Source organism: Rhinolophus sinicus, linkage group LG04, assembly GCF_036562045.2.
Source record: "Rhinolophus sinicus isolate RSC01 linkage group LG04, ASM3656204v1, whole genome shotgun sequence".
Classification (NCBI taxonomy): domain Eukaryota; kingdom Metazoa; phylum Chordata; class Mammalia; order Chiroptera; family Rhinolophidae; genus Rhinolophus; species Rhinolophus sinicus.
Window position 1 is genome coordinate 128,937,206 of NC_133754.1, and position 22,525 is coordinate 128,959,730.

The window sequence follows — 22,525 nt, forward strand, 5'->3', positions numbered from 1 at the left end:
AGGAGCAATTACACTTTTTCACATGTAAAGAATAAAATAATTTCCAACTTAAATTTAGAAAAGCAAATGTCTTCAAAACACTTAGACTTACAAAATAAGAATTTACAAATATATTTTAATAGTTAAAGAAAGATATCATAGAACAACCTTAATTACATATTCAAGATAACGCCAATGTTTTTCAGAATCACTCCATGCCTCCTGCCCACTCCCTCCCTCGCCTCATAAGAATAAAGTTGTTAAACATTTGGGCGTTCCAAGTTGTGCCAGTCACTTACCTGTTTGCCCTCAGTCCCTTCCCTATCCTTCTCCAGCCATGGTCTGTATCACAGGAATTACATTTCCCAAGCTCTCCTGACAACTAACTGGCTTCTCAGGAGGTTTGGCCAAGGAGAGGCATTTGTGATGTACTTGAGGCCAGGAGAAGAAAAGCAGGCAGGGTGTTTCACACTCTTTAAGTCCACCCCAAGCAGCAGCTGTCTTCCCTGTGGCTGCAAATCCTTCTGGGTAGTCCCTCCCTCCATGGCCCTCTCTCTCAACGGTTCTGGCTTTTATCAGCTGTAAGACTGAAGAAGCTGCCTAAGGTTGCTACCCTCTGAGTTGCTTAACATCCCCTGTTTGTCTTTCAGCTCTTCTAATACCTGTGTAATGAATGATTCCCTCTACTAACGTCCTTTTGTTCAAAGACCTACAGTGGTTTCTATTTTCTTGACTGGACACCGAGTAATATTGCTCTTGTTATCAGAAATGGTCTCAAGATGGGTTTCTGATATTGCGTGGGGAACCTACATGAGCCTAAATACAATGAAGACTCTTTGCAGTTAGAAACGGGATACTGGTCATCCACGGCACGTACTGGGATCACAGTTTTTTAAAATTCTCATGTGCAGTTGTTTAGAATAACGTGCCAGTTGAAGACAAGTCTTTGGGAAATGAAGGAGCAACTGTGCTTGACCATTATGGCATTTTATTTACTACAAGATCTGTGGGAGGGGAAGGCTACATCTTACTATGCTAGAGAACTTATAGAAACAAAATGACTAATTGCAGGGCTTAGAATCTCAGCTCAAGATAGTCAGAAAAACAGTGTTTCTATGCTGACTTGAAAAGAATCTTATTTCTCGTAGCCCCAGGGCTGACAGGCTAAGGACCAGACAGAAAATCTAACTATGGGGAATGCAGAATTACAAGTTGAATAAAGAGTCTCATCAAGTTTCTAATGTTAAGATGGTATGTATCAGTTTGACAATAGGTAGGAAGAAAGGACATGGGATAAGGGCTTTTAGAATTGCACAAACCTGAAAACAGTGAACTCCCAAGTACCCCCTTGGACATCCCTTGCCAACAAATCAGCCTCTGCTGCCTGTCTGAAGTAATTAGCCTTCCCTTGCTTAAAGCCTTAGTAATGGCCACAGCCAATGCAGTCTTGGAAGAGAATCTGCAAGACCCACCTCCACCACTTTTTGTTGCCATATATAGATTCGGAACTCTCTATGCCGCAGAAGGAGAAATGCAAGGTCAGCTCCAGGAGAAAATAGCTTATATAGCAAAAGAATTGCAAGATCTTGCTAATCTTGTATTAGCAGGAACTTGCAGAACATATATAGGATTGATTTGGATTTAATAAGCTAGCTCGAACAGTTTGCTTGGATGGGTGACTATAATTGATTTTAACACCAGCCTACAATCATTTAATAAGGTCAAAATGCCAGTACTTTTCTAGCATAATATGGAGACTTAAGGAGACAGGAGGAGTTTTATTATGAGCAAACCCAAACCTCCCCTTTCCCTGACTACATCCTCTTGGAGAACCAAAGACATTCTTTTCCAAATTAAAACTCTGTATAAACTACACAAGAGTGGGCAGCACAAGCATCCTTAGAACGCTTTGGTGGATGACTGTTATGTGCCAAAGATAACAGTGGGTGGTGGAGCTAATGGTGGGATATGTCACCATTGAGATGGACTCCCCAGTTTCCATTGGAACAGTAGACTTCCAGAGTGGCAAAGGTCAAGTGGTAGCAATTAACCATTAGATAATAAATGCTCAAGAGTAAAAGGCGTGAACTGCCAATCATTTGCCCTTTCAATTTCAGATCCATTCTCTAACCCCTTCTTTTGCTCTGCTCTATTACATCATAGGAACTGTAATTCCCATGCTCCATTTCCAAATGGCTCTATTTCTGGCAGTGCCTCTGCAGTAGCTACATCTCTTTTGAGGTTCCAGCTCCCCATCCCTTTCCTCCAACATTCCAACACTGCCTGAACAGCCACTACTATGGCTTTACCGCCTACCATTTGTCCCCAACTTCTGGACTCTGGTAACATCATCTTTTCCCATTGGCCCGCAGGTTTAGAGGTGGTGGTGGCTTCCTGCTGTTAGTAACCTCTGGGTGGCCTCCTCATATCCTGTTTGGATTCCTAGGTCTTTCATCACCAGTACAATCAATTCCCTGTATGAATGCCCCTCGTTTTGCCTGAATGGACCTTATTTGATTTCCAGAACTATGCACATAGTTGATAGAAATATATCCTCTGCCCATGAGATTGTTTTCCCACTTAAGGTTCAACACATGCACTAAAACATGCAACAGCCACAAAATGTTATCTCCTTCCTTTTTAAAACATATCTGCATTCTTTTAAGTCTTTATGCTCAACCAGGTATCCTTGAACGTCCTCGTGTTGTCACCCTCCATTATCTTCCTTTATATTTTTCATAGCATGCCTCAGCCTCTAAAAGAAAGGTTTTTCACCATTTTTGTACCATGACCCTTTCTGGCAATCTGGCAAAGCCTTCTCAGAATAATGTAATTAAAGGCATAAAACATATGAGATACAAAAAAAAAAAAGGGATACCAGAGAGAAACAAAGTATAACACATATATGATATAAAAACAAATTTGTGATACTGTAATCCATGTACTTCTTTAATAAGATTAAATAACGAGCTCTTAGATCTAATAACTACTGGAATTTCAAAGTAATGACAAATATAAACAATATTTCAAAATATTTGCAATAATTGAATTGTGATACCTACACAATTTCTATCGATGATAAACTCGAAAGTACTGCTAATACTAATATGGCTTGTTGTTAAAAGGAGGACTGCCTGGGTCAAACCCTTCATAACTGAAGGAAATGCTTAATATGAGTTAGAGGTTAATAAAAATTAAAATATAATTTTTCCCCGTCCAAGTACATGGATTTCCTGATTTCTCTTTTTCTGAGGACCCCAGCTTAAGAACCTCTGCTTTTAAGAAGAGTGGCTAAATCAAACATCTTCAGGTCCTGAAGCCTAAAAATCAGACTACTGATTGGTCCCAGGGTTCCAGTACCTTTTGGCTAAAGAAAGTTATATTGTTCTTCTTTGTCCTCTCCCATCTGTCGCAATAAATAGTTATGAAATTGTTTTTCTTATGATAAGAACTTTTAAGATCTACCCTCTTAGCTATAGTCACCATGCTGTACATTTCATCCCCATGACTTATTTATTTCATAACTGGAAGTTTGTATCTTTTGACCCCCTTCACCCATGTCACCCAATCCCCATCCCCACCCACCTCTATATTTAAGAGCTGGAGGGGTTTTTTTTGTTTGTTTTTTAGATTCCACACATAATGAGATCATAGGATATCTATCTCTGTCTGACTTATTTCACTTAGCATAGTGCCCACACGTCCATCCATGTTGTCACAAGTGGCAAGATTTCATTCTTTTTTAATGGATGAGTAATACTCCATTGTATGTATATACTACATTTTCTTTATCCATTCATCCACCAATGGACACTTAGATTTTAAAGATATTTTGTAACAATAACACAGCACAAAGTGTGTTAGCATTAGGAGTACCTGATAAGAGAAATTTATGGCCTTAGTTTTTAGTTTCATTTATCTCTGCTCTACTTTATAAAGGGCATATTTGGAAATAATATAGCTAAAAAAAAATTACTACATAATAGGAGTAAAATCATCTAAACAAATAATTGAAACAATAAGAGTAGTAATACCTTGTTTCCCCGAAAATAAGATCTAGCCAGACCATCAGCTCTAATGCGTCTTTCGGAGCAAAAATTAATATAAGACCCGGTCTTATTTTAATATAAGACCGGGTATAATATAACATAATATAATATAACATAACATAATATAATACCGGGTATAATATAATACCAAGTCATATTAATTTTTGCTCCAAAAGACGCCTTAGAGCTGATGGTCTGGCTAGGTCTTATTTTCGGGGGAAACACAGTATTTGGTTTTAAAAATAACTTTGGAGATTATGAACAGTTAGCATAAATTTGACAAATATATTACATATACAGTAGTACCGTGGTTTTCAAACATCTCCGTTGACGAACATTTCAGTTTACAAACACTGTAAATTTTATGGATCAAAGGTATCATTAAATAGTAAAATTCATGCTAAATTTGCAGTTTTAGGGGTTGATTTTAAAGGTTTGGAACGGATTAATCCATTTTGCAGTACTTTCAGTGGGGAAACCATGCCTCAGTTTTCGAACATTTCAGAACTCAAATGGTCTTCCAGAACGGATTACGTTCAAAAACTGAGGTACTGCTGTATTCAGTATATAACATTACAATGTAAATAAAAGCAATTACTTCAATTACCAATTTGAATTACCTCAATGTCCATTAAGAATACAAATAAAACTGTCATATATTTATTGCTTTATTTTAATCAGAAACCACTGTTCTTTAGATACTCTAAAAAAAATCATTTTTTCAAACATTTATTCAAGACACAGCCACTGAGGGCCTAAGCAATACAACAGATAGAGAGAAAGCATGGTCATTGCTTTCATTGCTTTCAGCTCTCAAGAAGCTTACCGACTAAGGAAGGACATGTAAGCATGAAATGTTTCAGCTCTAAAATATCTGTAAAAACATGTTGTGAAAGAGCAAAGAAAGGAGTAATCAGTCTTATGTAGGGAGGCTTGAAAAGGTCCTGACAGAACAGCATGGGAATTTAGTAAAAAAGGTAAAGAAAACACACTGTTCATGCTTACCTATCAGTAAATTAGAGCTACTAATTTATAAAGTGCACAGGCACTTTATAAAATTCACTTAATTATTACAACCACCCTTTAGAACCAGCATGTCACAATGAGAAAACAGTAATGTACAGGATAGATACCTCCTCCAAGGTAACACATCTTATAAATGGAAGGACCAACAATGAGTCTCGGTCTGTGTAACTCAATATTCTTTCCACTACACCAGGCTGCCTACGCTGAGCTTTAAAAATGAGTAAGATTTAAAAAGAGAAAAAGTAGAAAAACAGAAAAAAAAGAAAACACACAACAGACAGAAGAGACATAAACATATAATTCATGACTTAAAGTGAAAGATAACTACTGACCTTGCAATATGTACACATACATATAAAATATATATATGTGTACATATGTATATACAGTAGTACCTCGGTTTTCGAACGTCTCCCTTGACGAACATTTTGGTTTACGAACGCCATAAACCCGGAAGTAAATGCTTCAGTTTTCGAACACGCCTCGGAAGTCGAACATGTCACGCAGCTTCCGCTGAGTGCAAGATCCTGAGACCTAGCTGTCGGCTGTTGAGTCCTGAGCACCCGCGCAACAACGCACGGTGATATTTGGGTTTATTTGGTGACTGTGTGCAATCTGTGCTCATCTCATCTCAGGAACACTCTTGCAACCAATTTGTTTTTGTGACAGTGTGCAATCAATCTGTGTTCATGTCATCTCAGGAGCCCTCTGCCAATCATCCCTTGCTGTGAGAAATGGATAAAAGCTGCAAAGCCAAGAGAATCATTAACAGACTAACAATAGAGGTGAAGAAGGAAATTATTTCCAAACATGAAAGTGGTGTCTGTGTATGTAATCTGGCAACGCAGTTTGGTATTGCCGAATCTACAGTTTGAAACATCTTAAAAAATAAAGAAGCCATTAAATGAGCCAATGTTGCAAGAGGTGTTAAAACACTTACAAGACAAAGAACACAGACACTTGAACAAGTGGAAAATTGCTTTTCATATGGATAAATGAAAAATAGTTGACCAGTGACAGCATTGCTGAGAGCACAATTTGTGAAAAAGCTTTATATTTGCATGCTGACCTCATCAAAAACACCCCTGGAACAAGTCCTAAGGGTGATATTTTCAAGGCAAGTAGAGGGTGGTTTGAAAAGTTTAAGAGGAGAAGTGGCATACACAATGTGGTGAGACATGGTGAAGCTGCCAGTGCCAACAAAGAAGACGCTGACCAATTTGTTTTGTAATTTAAAGATTATGTAGAGGCAGAGGGCTTCCTTCCCTAACAAGTTTTCAACTGTGATGAGACAGGCCTCTTTTGAAAGAAACTGCCAAAGAGAACCTACATAACAAAGGAGAAATCATTGCCAGGACACAAGCCCATGAAAGACAGGCTAACCCTTCTATTTTGTGGGAATGCAAATGAGGATTCTAAGTTGAAGCCTTTGCTATGTCTGCCATTCTGAACAACCCAAGGTATTTAAGAAAAACAACGTCATAAAAAGCAAATTGCACGTGACGTGGAGGGCAAACAGCAAAGCTTGGGTAACCAGGCAATTTTTTATTGAGTGGGTTCATGAAGTGTTCAGGCCAAGTGTAAAAAAGTACCTCCAAGACAAAAATCTTCCAATGAAGTGCCTGTTTGTTATGGACAATGCTCCAGCTCACCCCCTAGGCTTGGAGGACGAGTTGATGAAAGAGTTCAGTTTTATCAGCGTAAAGTTTTTGGCCCCCAACACAACTCCTCTCAACCAGCCCATGGACCAGCAGGTCATATCTAATTTTAAGAAGCTTTACACCAGAGCACTGTTCCAAAGGTGCTTTGAGATGATCTCGGACACAGAACTTAACCCTCAGAGAGTTCTGGAAGAATTATTTCAATATCCTACATTGCTTACATCTCATAGACAAAGCATGGAGGGATGTGTCTCACAGAACAGTGAAGTCAGCGTGTAAGAAACTGTGGCTGGACGCTGTCCCTAAACGTGTATTTGAGGATGTTGAAGAGGATGCTCCTATTGTTGAGGATATTGTGTCTCTGGGAACGTCCATGGGCTTGGAAGTGAGTAGTGATGATGTGGAGGAGTTAGTGGAGGACCACAAGACTGAACTCACCACAGGAGAACTTCAGCACATTCTGACGGAGCAGCAACAGGCGGCAACTGAGGAACTGTCTTCGGAGGAGGAGGGAAGACAAAGTTTCTACCGCACTGATCAAAGAAATGTGTGCAAAATGGGTTGAAGTGCAAATTTTTGTTGAAAAATATCACCCTGATAAAGCTGCTGTAAGTCATGCCACTAACACTTTCAGTGATAATGCTATGTCTCACTTTAGACAAATTTTAAAACATCGGAAAAAGCAAATGTCAATTGAAAAATTTTTAGTGAGGAAAAGATCCAGTGAGTCTAAACCAGGTATCAGTGTTGTAAAAAAATCAAGGGAAGGAACAGCAGGAGAGGAGTCACCTACAGTGATTATGGAAGAGGATCACAGAACACCTGAACAACAGTCACCTATTGTGATTATTGAAGGGGACCCCCCCATCTAAACCATGGCTATCATCATTGCAGGTAAGAAAAAATTACATTTTCATTTTTATCATCTACAGTACTGTTTGAACATTGTGTTTATTATTGCTTTCACAGTACAGTATATTGTGTTTATTGCTTTCACTGTATATCATTTCACGGATCTATGATATCATTAGATAGTAAAATTCATGCTAAATTGCTGTTTTAGGGGTTGATTTTAAAGGTCTAGAACAGATTAACCCATTGTGCATTACTTTCTGTGGGAAACTGTGTCTCAGTTTTCGAACGTTTCAAAACTCAAACCGTCTTCTGGAATGGATTACGTTCAAAAACCAAGGTATCACTGTATACACATACTAATAAAAGATGTAACAAAACAAAAAGAAACTAAAATAATTTATGAATTACACTATGATTAAAAATTCCATACTCAAATCTACTTGTTTAAGAGATTGTTCCATGATTGAAACCATAAGGAACCTACACTAATATTTCAAAAATGTCTAATTTACAAATCCTTTAGTCACCAAACACATTCATCAATTAATATTTTTAATCAAGTTTAACCCATTAATTAAAATAAATTTAAGACAACATACAAATAAACATAATAATTCATTAAATTTTTACTTTAACACTCCTATACAATTCCACTATATAAAAAACCCATCTGCTCCCTTTATTACAATTCCCTTTTTAACTACAAGAATGTTATAGTGATAAATGTTAAACATGGAAACTGTAATATGAAATGAATCTAAAATAATCAAACTCTATTTTTAACATTATTTGAGACGAAAATACATTCTACCTCTGCATTGTGCTTAGTTGTTATTTCTAATTTTTCTTTCTTAGCCCGATGGAGTTTCTTTCTGAGATCAGCAGTAATATCCAAGTCTGTTTCACTTTTAAGCATTTGTTTTACATCAGATGAGGCATTCTTCAACCTATAAAATGAGATCATAATAAAGCATAATTCTCATTAGGTGTATTTCCAGCATTTCAGGTATTTCAAATAACTTATTTTTCAAAAAACACAGGGAACATGGTATGATCCTTGCACAAACTTACAATCTAGTAGAAGATGTCAATTGCAAAAGCTAGGTAGAAATGCAAAGCAGTATAGGATTAGAAACAAACCACTGTTCATTCGGAAACCACCACGTTGTTCAAGATTGGTACTTAAAGGCTGATCCTATCACAAGCTGGGCAGTTTTAGAAGAGATTGAGTTCTTTCCTTTTCACCTTCTTAAATTATATATTTTACTTATTGCAAATCAAATACATGTTACAAAAAGGACAAGTATGTATGAGAATACAAATTTCCAGTTTTAAAATGGCAGACTAAAGCATTCTACTCTCACTCAAAATTTAAAATTTTAATTAAAATAACAGCAAAGAGAATTTAAAGGTATAAACACACAAGAAGAAAGAGCACAGAAGATGAGACAATAACAATAAAATACTGGAAGCTGGAAAACAGGTGGACAAGTAGTAACATAACAGAGTTATATTCAAAGTTAAAAATGGGGAAAGCAACCTGATTTATACCAGAGTCCCAACAAGTTCAGTTAATTGGCAACACCTTTGAAAATGGAGGTAAAACTAGAGCAGAAAACAGGAGAATTGGTTGAAAGTCTCCCAAAAAAATACTGAGATCCTCCAATCTTCTACCCTATGCACCATACAACTGATTACTGTACTGATCTCGTCCCCACTCCGGCAGAACACTATGGGTTTATTCCCTGGACAGGATAAAACAGATTGGAGACTGGATTGGAGACATCAGCTACAAATGGAGTAAGGGCTCCATACTAAAAACAAGACACAACAAATGAGAGCCCCAGTCTGCTAACACTTCTTATCTGCCAGAATAATGGCAGCCAAGAAGAAACTGAAAGTCTTCCCTGGAAAAGCTAAGTAGCAAGGTGAAAAAGACCTAAGTATCCTGCTAGGGGTTCTCCAGCAAAAGAGAGAATGCCACAAACACAGTCTCCAATCACCTTTTTAGGTCCCAACTTTTAAATATGAACAGACAGCCAAGGATCACCAGAAGTTAGGAAGCATTTAATATGAAAGACAGAGACCAAATTAGGTTTTTTGTTTTTTTTTTTTTTTTGGGGGGGAACCTCTAAAGTTATGCTGGGAAAAGATAACTTTGAGAGAAAGTGAGAGAGAATGCTAATGTTAATATCCTCAGAAAAATAGGAGAGGAAATAACATCAATTAAACAAGAACTGGATGTGATAAAAAAAAATAAATGAAATACTTGGTGAACAAAAAAACAGCTCTTGGAAATTGAAAATACTAACAAGAAATGAAAAACTAAATAAATAAATGTAAAAGAAAAATTTCCAGATGCCTGAAAAAATTCCAAGGGAAAATAATTTTTACTTAGAATTTTATGCCCAAAATGTTACCATTCAAAGACAAGGGTATGAGAAAGACTGTTTCAGATCTACAGGACATCAAAACATTTACCACCCATGAACTTTCTCAAGAGGCTAATGCAAGATTTACTCCACCAAAATAAAAACCTAAACTGAAAAGAGAAAGACATGAGATCTCAAAAGTACGGCATTCATGACAAGAAAACAGCAAAGGGATTTCCAAGAGGGTGATGAAAGAAAACACCAAGTGACAATTGAGCAGCAAACATTCAAAGAGCAATCTGTCCTAACTGGACTGGCCAAAGCCTCCAGCAATGATTTTTTAAGATGATAACAGAAAATAACAGAATACTTCAACTATCAAAACATATTGAGAAATTTATACAAATTGGTTGGAGTATGAAATTGAATTCATGATAAGTTCATAGAAATTACACAAACTAAACAATAAGTGAGACAATTAATAAATCCAAGAGAAACAAAATGTACAAGAGAGAAAAAATTTTTACTAAGTACTACTACACGGCTCAACTGGGAAGTTTTCATAATTATAATAAGGTAAACATTGAATAACCAATCTAACCAAGATTATAATATCACTTAATATAGAGAGGACAGAAAAGGGAGACAAGCATGAATGGAAACTACAAATTATGATCATCTATATTAGGAAGTCAGTACATAATGGCTGAACCTGAAAAACCAAATAGCAATATAAAAAAATGTTTTAAAAATGATAGATTTAAAAAATCATCTCAGGGGCCGGCCCGGTGGCTCAGGCGGTTAGAGCTCCATGCTCCTAACTCCGAAGGCTGCCGGTTCGATTCCCACATGGGCCAGTGAGCTCTCAGCCACAAGGTTGCCAGTTCAATTCCTTGAGTCCCGCAAGGGATGGTGGGCAGCGCCCCCTGCAACTAAGAATGAACACGGCACCTTGAGCTGAGCTGCCGCTGAGCTCCCGGATGGCTCAGTTGGTTGGAGCGTGTCCTCTCAACCACAAGGTTGCCGGTTCGACTTCCGAAAGGGATGGTGGGCTGTGCCCCCTGCAACTAGCAACGGCAACTGGACCTGGAGCTGAGCTGCACCCTCCACAACAAAGACTGAAAGGACAACTTGAAGCTGAACGGCACCCTCCACAACTAAGATTGAAAGGACAACAACTTGACTTGGAAAAAAAAAGTCCTGGAAGTACACACTATTCCCCAATAAAGTCCTGTACCCCTTTCCCAATAAAATCTAAAAAAAAAAAAAAAAAAAAAAAAAATCATCTCAGATGATCTCAATGCTTGCTGTCTCTCAAAAAAAAAATCATCTCACAAAGTTGAAAATGATGGTTTTAGAGATCAAGAAAGTGATTTATCTCAAGGAAATTAGTACTGCTATTTTTTTTCAAAAGTTACTATAAAGCTACAGTAATCAAAACAGTGTGGAACTGAATTAAAAATAGACATCTAGATCAATATACCAGAATTGAGACTCTAGAATAAACCCATACATACTATATGGTCAATTAATTTTCAACAACAGTGTCAAGGCCATTCAATGGGGAAAGAATAGTCTTACTAACAAGTCATGCTAAAACAACTGGATATCTATCTACATACAAAAAGATGAATTTACCTCACACTATACATAAAAAGTAACTTAAAATAGAGCACAGACCTAAATGCAAGAACTAAAATTATCAAATTTCTAGTAGAAAACATAGGAGAAAAATTTTCATGACCTTAAGTTAGGCAAAGATTTCTTAGATATGAAACCAACAGCACAATCCATAAAGGAAAATAATAGGACTTCATAAAAATTAAAAACTTCAAAGGATATTAAGAAAATGAAAAGTCAAGCCAACAAATGGGAGAAAATACTTGCAAATTATATATCTGATGAAAGACTTGTATCCAGAATATATAAAGAATTCTTAAAGCTCAATAACAAAAAGACAAATAACCCATTTTTAAATGGGCAAAAGACCTGAACAGACTTTTCACCATGAAGATATACAAATGGCCAAAAAAGAACACACAACAATGCTCAACATCATTACTCGTTAGGGAAACACAAATTAGAATCACAATGACATTATCGCTCCGTACTCACTACAATGGCTATAATCAAAAAGTCAAAAATAGCAAATGTTGGCAAGGATATAGAGAAACTGAAACCCTCATACCTTACTGGTAGAAACGTAAAATGGTTCAGCCACTTTAGAATACAATTTGGCAGTTTCTTAAAAAAATTAACATAAATTTACTGTGCAATGAAGCACTGCTGCTCCTAAGAATCTACCCAAAAGAAATGAAATCATATGTCCACACAAAGACTTGTCCAAAACGTTCATAACAGCATTATTCATAATAGCCAAAAAGTGGAAGCAATCCAAATGTCAGTCAACTGGTGAATGGGTAACCAAAATGTGGTCTATCCATACAATGGGATACTATTTAGCATTAAAAAGAAAGTACTGATAAATGTTATAACATGATAAACTTGAAGAACATGCCTAACAAAAGAAGCCAGACATAAAAGACCTCATACTGTATGATTCCATTTGCATGAACTGCTCATAAAACACAAATCTATAGAAACAGAAAGTAGACTATGATAGTTTAAATAACTTAATTTATTCAGATTTTAGAATTTTGAAGAGTAATTTAGCCATTAAAAATTGTAACACATGTATATTGATGTGCTATGATATTCCCCCCGAAATTGAAAGGAAGGATACTAAATAACATGAAATATGGGGCCGGCCCAGTGGCTCAGGCAGTTAGAGCTCTATGCTCCTAACTCCGAAGGTTGCTGGTTCGATTCCCACATGGGCCAGTGGGCTCTCAACCACAAGGCTGCCAGTTCAATTCCTCGACTCCCACAAGAGATGGTGGGCAGCGCCCCCTGCAACTAAGATTGAACATGGCACCTTGAGCTAAGCTGCCTCCCGAATGGCTCAGTTGATTGGAGCGCATCCTCTTAACCACAAGGTTGCCAGTTCGACTCCTGCAAGGGATGGTGGGCTGCGCCCCCTGCAACTAGCAACGGCAACTGGACCTGGAGCTGAGCTGCGCCCTCCACAACTAAGACTGAAAGGACAACAACTTGACATGGAAGAAAGTCCTGGAAGTACACACTGTTCCCCAATAAAGTCCTGTGCCCCTTCCCCAATAAAATAAAATAAATAAATAAATAATGTGAAATATAATTCTAATTTTTAAACATATATTTATATGTTCATAAGAAAAGGTCTGGGCAAGTATATACCAAAATATTATCAGTAATTAATATTGTGGTAGGATTATAAGTGGTTTTATTGTTTTATTCATTTATATTTTTTAAATTTTTTTCTAAAAATGCATATATTATTTTCATTAAAATATACGTGTATGTCTGTATGTATACATATATAACGTAGAATATCAAACCAAGAAGGAACCTTGAATACCCTCTATTCACCAGCTTTTAAATCATATTGCTCACCATAGTGGTGGTGAACAAGCTGATGAGACCTCATTCTTGACCCTTGCAACATTTGATAAAAGAAAAAGTCCTCTTTGAAATGAAATTTTAGCAAAGTAAAAAGCTTGTATCTTATTCATTTATTACCTATATTACTTCAGAAGGATTTTAGGTAGCTACTAAAGATAGGTGGAAAATGTTTGTATAACAAACCCTACTTACATGTAAAGTACATGTTAGTCATGGCACTTGCCCCCCTACCACATCCTTGCTAAAAAGGCACCTAGATTAGTTCTTCTCAAACTAAATATGAGCAAAGACTATTCCCACCCAACCCATGATGCTTTTGTAAAATATATTTTAAACGGATAACTAAAAAAGAAATTTTAAAAACAGATAAAATAGAACCCCAAGGGTTTTGTTATTAGATTCAACAAACAGAAAATTACTCTGTTACATGATTACAAAACTTTCTAAATACTTATTTCAATTTCTGCATTTATTTCTTTGTAAATCACGCTTTGGGTTTGTAGGGACAGAGCCCCAGAAAGTAGTTTACAGGCTCTCGGCCTCACGTGGAAAGGTGCTGGCTCGGGTAGTGGATGGCCGTTGGCTGTGGCTGATTGGTCGTTGGCTGTGGCTGGTTAGCCGACTGGCCGCTGGTATAACTGCTGCGGCTACGGAGGAGAGCCGAGGACTGCCGAGGATTGCCAAGGAGCCGAGCAGAGCTTAGGAGAGCAGAAGAGGAGAGCCGAGGAGAGCAGAAGAGAGGAGAGAAACAGAGTCGAGAGAGTGGAAGAGAGTCGTCAGTCGGTCGGTTGGCGGAAAGGCGAACGGCAGGTCGCGCGTCCGGTGAACCCAGCCTACAGTGAGACCATAGTGGTATGACTCCCCTACCTATGGCTCCGTGGGTGTTCCTTTTTGGCCTCACAATATCCTGCATTCTTGTGTGGGGAGCGGGAGCAGAGACCTGCAGGCCGCCCCACCTGAAAAATGGCGCGGTGAGCAGGCCTCCGCGCACGACAAATGGCGCAGCAAGCAGGGTCTCCCGCACGACAGGGTTGCACCCTCCAAGATGGCTCAGTTTTATATTATAGACTCAGCTTTACATTATTCATATCAGAAGTGAATAAACCAAAGGTAGAAACCTCACCCAAAGGTAGATATCAATGGTACAAAAAAGACGAGCAATAGTAATTCTTGGAATGTAAACTCCAAGTAAAGGAGCAGTTAGCAACAGGACCTAAAACTAAATGCTTCAACAGAAGTCGCGAACTAGAGTTGGGGCAATTCTAGAAAGAAAAGGAATGAGAGCAACAGAAATTACAGCAAGCGAAAGTAACAACCACACAGAAATGGGAATAAGCAGAAATATGAGAAGAAAGATTTTGAGAAGCGGAAAAGAATAAGCAAGAATCTGGGAAGAAAGAAAAGTATAGACACTCTGACGTTTGTGGACCCAAATAACAAAGGAGCACAGAGAGCAGCACAAAGTCTCCAGATCCAGTTCTGGTTCCTATGAGGCCTCATTCCTGCTCCTCCAGTCCCATGAAATTTCTACTTCTCTTACTATACCATGTGAATTCTTACAATCAGCCCCTCCAATCACTAACTTCTTCCTGCTCCCTGCAACCAGAAGCAATCCTCAACCAAAGGGAAAGACTGGAGGCTTACCTTTGCTTATCACCAGTGGCATTACTTGAAGGGTTTAAACTCATGGTAAGTCTTCCAACTCTTTCAAAATACTCCACTGTTTCTTAAAGATATACTTTGTTACTGATGATTGAAATTGTCCAAGATGTCTGTGGCTTACAGGTCAGATGGACTGAAGTCTGTTAAAATAGTAAACAATGTAACAGTGGTTATATATGTGAGTCCTGAGACTATGGGTGAGTTTTTTGCTGTTGTTATTCGACTTATTTGTATTTTTAAATTATTGTCTAACAAACACATACTTATATTTTTTAAAGCCATAATGTTTTCTTTTTAAAAAAGATTAGAAACCCTCTTTTCCAATCAGTGCTGGGCCACAGGCATCTCTCGGGACAACTGGCATAAGCGCTGTAAGACAGCGCAAGAGAAAGTCCTCGCACAAGAAGGGGAAATATGAGCTGGGACACCCTGCTGTCAACACTAAAATTGGCCTCGGCCACATACACAGAGTCCATGTGCCAGGAGGCAACGAATACCGTGCACTGAGGCTGGACATGGGGAACTTCTCCTGGGGCTCCGAGTGTCGTACGTACAAAACAAGGACTGTTGATGTGGTCTTCAACGCATTTAACAACGAACTGGTCCACACAGAGACCCTACTAAAGAACTGCATGGTGCTCGCTGACAGCACACCGGACTGACAGTGCTACGAGTCCCACTATGCACGGCCCTGGGCTGCAAGAAGGGAGCCAAGCTGACTCCTGAGGAGGAAGAGATTTTAAACATTGAAGGATCAAAGAAAATTCAGAAGCAATATGATGAAAGGAAAAAGAATGCCAAAACCAGCAGTCTTCCAGAGGAGCAGCCACAGCAGGGCAAGCTTCTTACATGCATGGCTTCTAGACCAGGCCAGTGTTGTCAAGCAGATGGCAGCTCTGTGCTGGAGGGCAAGGAGCTAGAGTTCTGCCTGAGGAGAATCAAGGCCCAGAAAGGCAAATAAGTCCTCCCCCCTCCTAGCTTCATCCATGTAATAAAGGTGTTTTTTGTTCAAAAAGAAAAGATTAGAAGCAAAAATGACAAAATGTTAGAAAAATGTTCCTTCTTGTAAGAACAAAGCAATACTATTATATTATTTTCATTTCTCAAATAAAAAGAAAAATTATTATAATGAAATAGTGACAAATTGTTCCTGAACTGGAAAAGGAATATGTAGTGCCTATCTGTAGGGCACAGAAATCTGTTGGAAAGAAAATGAAGATTTTGAAAGAAAATGAAGAAGGCATAGTTGTGGTTGCTATACAACATAGAGAATATACTAAAAACCATTGAATTGTGAACTTTAAAATGATGAATTTTAGGTTATGTGAATTCTACCTCAATTTTTTAATATGTCATTAAAAAAATCCTACCTAAAGTCTCCTTTAGAAAACTATTATTTTCTTCGTCCTCTCTGATGTCAGCTCTTGATAACACTAGGGTTCAAAGGCTTACCTCTGCTTTAGGATGACTAAATCAACATAGGGCCAAACTTAGGTCTGTGGTTGAATTTAGACTTCAATGGGATTTCCATGCTATTGAATATGACAGAGAAGATGCAGCAAAATCTTTTCCTTCCACCAGAGTGAAAAGAGGGCAAGGAATGATAATGAAAGTAAAGTAGCTAGGTACTGAAAATGTTAGTAATGAAAATGTCAATGAAATAGGAAACTAAGTCAAAGAATTGCAAGGTAACGACATATCATGTGTCCCTAGCTTTACTTGAAACTTCCCTACTAAACTCCACAAGATAAACAATAACTTGGCAAATCCATATTAATAATAAAAAATTTCTTATGCAATTGTCAGCCTTTCTCTTCTTCACTAAGATACTGTTAATATACACCCCACATGATACCTGAGAAAACTGGGGCTTAAAGGTATTCAGTTACTTGTCCAAAGTCACATCTCTAATAAGTGACAGAATCAGGACTCAAACCCAAATTGGCTGACTCTAGAGCTCGGCTGTGCACCTTGCTATTGGCCTTGAAGACATGACTGACCCCCAGCCTGGGAACATATGAGACTTCACTTGTCAGAAAAGCACTTCTGCTCCGTGTATGAAAGATAACTCAGACCTCCAGTGGATTCTCACTCAATCCAGATGGCACTTCCACAGGCTTGGGCCAAAACCAGGCCATCCTGCAGCAGTGATGAATAAAGACAACATTTAAATCAGCATTTAATGTTAATGTTTTAATAGATTAATCTTCTTGGTATTGGAGTTAAGACTATTCTCACCATTCCTCCTAAAATAGATGAGCGGATGTTATATATATCATTATTCAATAAAAAGTTTTTGGAAATAGGGAATAGGTTACTTGAAGCCAAGAGACCAATGATCTGGATATTTTGAGAGGAAGTACAGTAGTACCTCGGTTTTCGAACATCTCCATTGACGAACAGTTCGGTTTACGAACACCATAAACCGGGAAGTCAATGCTTCAGTTTTTGAACACGCCTCGGAAGTCGAACATGTCACGCAGCTTCCGCTGAGTGCAAGATCCTGAGGCCTAGCTGTCGGCTGTTTTCAAACATTTCAGACCTCAAATGGTCTTCTGGAACTCATTACGTTCAAAAACCAAGGTACCACTATACCAGCCAGAAAGACAATTTGACTTTAGATTCCGGAGCCACTGCTGGTACAAAGTTTTCCTGCCTCACATCTGAGTTGTTCAGTGGGTCATCCAGAATGTACTCCTCTCTCAGTATGTCTGCACAGATCAAAGGAAAAAGGAGGAGCATGGAGCATGAAAAGATAAAAATTACTATTTTACTATGTGCCAGATACTACACTAAGCATATCTGATCTCACTGAATCTTCCTAATAACACTAAGAGATTATTATGCACATTTTACAGATAAGAACACTGAAGCTTGGAGAGGTTGAGTAACTTGTGTAAAGATATTCATTCAGTAGGAGGGTTAGAATTCGAACCCACATCGGGCTGACTCTTAAGTCCATCCTCTTTCATAACACAGTGCTAGCTGCCTTCCATAATAACCACAATCTGTGTTGGGGTGTCTATCTGCCGACTTGTACATTTCACCTTTAAGGGGACGTTTGGTTTTCATCAAAACAAGGCCAAGACAAAGGGGCTGAGACAATCAAAGAATTGTATAAGTGTATGAGACTTTAAAGACCAAGTCCAGCCTCCTTATCCCACAAATAAGGAATCTATTGCCTAGGGAGCTTAGGTGATTTGCCAGAGGTCTCACACCTAGTAAATGTCTGGTAAGCCAGGATAATACAGAAAGCTCCAGACTAAAACTACTCTTCATCTTTCCTCTTAGCAGGTTGTATTGCCTGTTTCCTCTTCATTTCATGGTAAAGAATGTTTGTTCCTGCTCTACCATTGTTTTGTTGTAACGAAGCACTAAGTGTTCAATAAAACAAGTGGCAAAAGGGTAGGTTCTTTTCTCCAAATTATGAAACTAAAAAACATCGATTTATAATGTACTCAGAACTGGAAACCAACTGAAATTGCTTCTCAAGTAAACTTAACGCAGTATCATTTGAGATCTGCTTAAAACGAATAAATATGTATCTTCCTAGGATAAATATCGTAATGAAATAAAGAACAGTCAAAAGGAGGCTCAACTCCTGCAGAATATTTACAGGCTTCAGGAAAACTCACAGCTGACTTTTCTAGGTCTCTTCGAGTCCTGGAGGATAAGCAGTAGAAGCTACAGAAACAGCCCAGCACAACTCATTCTTTCATTTATCAAACATTTATAGAGCGTCTAATGTGTGTTTTTTATGTCCTCGAAGGGCTTACTGATTATCGGGAGGGTAAAATCCGGAGTTGTAAACCTAACAAGCTCCAAATCCAAGCCCCCTGGTCCCTACCCCGTCCTCTGGGTACTGCAGCTGCAGTGTCTGCCTAGGATGCTCCAAGGAGAGCTTCCTCCAGGTGGGCGGAAAGGCCCTACCAAGAAGCTGGAGGCGTGTCCCCATGGATGACAATAACCGAAACTAACGCGGCGTCCCCCATTATCATCACTGCAGCCCCCTCCACCCCGCCCCATATCCTGCTTAACACCTCCCCGCGCTTAAGTCGTTTGCCTCGAAGACCTCACACCCCGTGGTTACCTCAGGGGGTTCCCGTGGTCCAGACCGCACACCCAAGACCCCAGGGGGCAGCTTCAAGCCTCGAAAGTACTAGAAAGAAGCCCAAGCGGACGGCGGGGGCAGAGCAAAAACTGTTGGAACTGGACGGACTCTAGGACCCAGGGCGGGTGAACAAATAGCACTGGGGGACTGAGGGGGGCAAACCCCGTGGAGAAGTTGTTTACAACGGCCGCTTCCGGAGACTCGACTCGCCTCGCAGACCTTAGCTGATTTTCGCAGGCCTCCAGCCCCGCCCCGCCCCGCCCCTTCCTCCCGCCTCCCGCCGCCGGCCCCTCCAGAATGCGCCCTCCGAGAACGCCAGGCTCGGATTGGAAGAGTTGGGCCCGCGAAGCCGCGCGGCTTCACTGCAAGGCGAGCCCACGCATGCGCCGTTGCTGGGGAGCTGCGCGCTCGCCACCGCGCGCGGTACGGGGCCAGTCGCGCCTCCACCCGGCGCGAGGACGTTTCGGCCCGGGGTCCAGTGTGGTGTGGTGTGTGTGGGGTCCCAGGTCACCGTCAGAATCCCCAGAGAGCTGATTGAAAATGCAGATTTCTAAACCCTAACACCTTTCCCCACCTACTGAATAAGCATCTAAAAGGTCGGCTTCCGGATCCTACATTTTGAGACTAGCTCCCCCGCTGATTCTTAGGGCCAGAACTGCCCTTGGGATCCGTGGTCTGGTGCCAAGAGCCAGCGGGAATTTCTCTGACCTCCGCTTCTGCACCATTAGAAGGTTTCCCGCTGTTTAGACCGCTCTCCGCGAGCACGGTGGTTCTTGTCCCCTCCTTCTGACCCCATATTATCCCAGCTTGTGGTTGTAAACTGGGACGGAAAAATGCAGGTCAGTCCGCTGATGCTGTTGCAGCGCCTTTCGTTATAAATATTACATAACCAGGTACATCGCAAAAAGTCCTTGGATCCTCATTTCCTATCCCCCTCTTCTCCCAGCACGGCCAACACACACACACACACACACACACACACACACCCTTGATCATTTATACACACACACACACACACACACCCTTGATCATTTATACTTGGGTTTCTCCCTGTAGCTGCTTCACAATCGGCTACCGCCTCAGGGAGATTGAAAACCAAATCCTCTTTTGTTCCTTGGTATTTCAAATCCTATTCCCCAAAGAACATTGCAAAGTGACGGGATTTTGATTAAGGATTTTATTTTCACCAACACCACCTTCTCACAGAAAAAGGTGTTAAAAAACGAGCCTTTTTATGCTAAAATCATTCCCTATTGATCATAATCAACCAGCAATCAGGTGTGTGGGGGGCGGCATCTTGCCCCTCTGTCTTGGGAGGGCCAGCGACCATAAATATAGATTAAGATTAAAACCTTCTGATTCTTGCACTGAAAGTATTTTAATATTTTTAAAATTTTTTCCATTACAGTTGTCATACAATGTCATACTAGTTTCAGGTGTACAACATACTGATTAGACATTTATGTAACTTACCAAGTAATCACCCTGACAAATCTATTACCCACCTGACACCATACATAGTTATTACCATATCATTGACTATATTCCCTATGCTTTACTTTACATCCCCATGACTATTTTGTAACTACCAATGGGTACTTCTTAATCCCTTTACATTTTCACCCAACCCTCCAACCCACCCCCCACCTTCTCACAACCATCAAAATGTTCTCTGCATCTGAGTCTTTTTCTGTTTAGTTAATTCCTTTATCTTGTTCTTTAGATTCCACAGATAAGTGTAATCATATGGCATTTGTCTTTCTCTGTCTCACTCCATTCAGCACAATATTCTCTAGATCCATCCATGTTGTTGCAAATGGCAAGATTTCATTCCTTTTTTTTTTGTTAGATTTCATTTTTTGTAATGGCTGAGTAATATTTCATTGTACAGCTGTACCAACTCTTCCTTATCTATTTATCCACTGATGGACACCCAGACTGCCTCCACATCTTGGCTACTGTAAATAATGCTGCAATGAACATATGGATGCACATGTCCCCCCGAAGTAGTGTTTGGGTTTCTTTGCATAAATACCCAGAAGTCGGATTACTAGGTCCTTCTTTGCCTCTCATTATAGCCTTTGTTTTAAAGTCTATTTTGTCTGGTATAAGTATAGCCACCCAAAATCCCAGCTTTTTTTTTTTTTTTTTTTTCCCGTTTTCATAAAATATCTTTTTCCATCCCTTTACTTTCGGTCTGCGTATATCTTTCAATCTGATTTGACTCTCTTGTAGACAGTGTATATAGGGGTCTTAGTTTCTTACCTGTTTAGCTACTCTATGTCTTGTGATTAGAGCATTTAATCAATTTACATTTAAAGTAATCGTTGATAGATATGTAGTTACTGCCATTTTATTATTCATATTTTTTATCCTTCTCCTTCTCTTCATTCTTCCTCTTCTTCAAGAAGTCCCTTTAATATTTCTTGTAATAGTGGTTTGATGGTTATGAACTCCTTTAGTTTTTTCTTGTCTGGGAAGGTCTTTATTTTTTCCTTCAATTTTAAATAAGAGCTTTGCTGGATAGAGTAATCTAGGTTGTAAGTCCTTGATTTTCATTACTTTGAATATTTTGTGCCAATCCCTTCTGGCCTGCAAAGTTTCTGTTGAGAAATCCTCTGACAGTCTTATGGAAGCTCCATTGTAGGTAACTAATTGTCTTCTCTTTTAAGAATCTGTCTTTGTATATAAGCTTTACCACTTTTATTATGATGTGTCTTGGTGTGGGCCTCTTTGGGTTCATCTTGTTTGGGACTCTGTGCTTCCTGGGCTTGTATGTATTTCTTTTACCAGGTTAGGGAAGTTATCCATCATTATTTCTTCAAATAGGTTTTTAATTCCTTTCTCTCTCTTTTCTCCTTCTGGTACCCCTATGATGCAAATATTGGTGCATTTAATGTTGTCCCAGAAGTCCCTTAAACTATCCTCATTATTATTTTTTTTCCTTTTTTCTATTTGGGTGTTTCTGCTACCTTAGCTCTTAAATCACTGAGTCAATCTCCTGCTTCATCTACTCGATTGTTCATTCTCTCTAATGTATTCCTTATTTCAAATATTGTACTCCTCAATTCTGACTGGTTCTACATTATGTTTTCCATCTCCATTTTTTATGTTTCCAATCTCTTTGTTGAAGTTCTCCCTAAGATCACTGAGCATCCTTATAACCAGTGTTTTGAACTCTGTGTCTAGTAGATTGCTTATCTCCATTTTTTTAGTTCTTTTTCTGGAGCTTTGTTCTGTTCTTTCATCCGGGACATGTTTTTTTTTTCTTCTCATTTTGGCTGCCTCCCTGTGTTTGTTTCTATATATTAG

At 39.1% G+C, this 22,525-nt stretch overlaps 1 protein-coding gene and 1 pseudogene across 5 annotated transcripts in view; one reads left to right on the plus strand and one right to left on the minus strand.

Moving 5' to 3' along the window:
• Positions 1-19,450, minus strand: part of CCDC171 (coiled-coil domain containing 171) — a 276,992-nt gene extending 257,542 nt beyond the window's left edge. For all 5 annotated transcript variants that reach the window (XM_074330354.1, XM_074330355.1, XM_019739198.2 and 2 more), the window contains exons 1-3: positions 19,193-19,450; positions 15,085-15,242; positions 8,382-8,517 (exon numbers count right to left, since the gene is read on the minus strand). In XM_074330354.1, coding sequence (XP_074186455.1) covers positions 8,382-8,517; positions 15,085-15,128 — 180 coding nt within the window. In that variant the 5' untranslated portion in view covers positions 15,129-15,242; positions 19,193-19,450. The remainder of the gene's footprint in view (positions 1-8,381; positions 8,518-15,084; positions 15,243-19,192) is intronic.
• On the plus strand, positions 15,209-16,063 carry LOC109451153 (small ribosomal subunit protein eS8; annotated as a pseudogene).
• Positions 19,451-22,525: the final 3,075 nt, after the last annotated feature.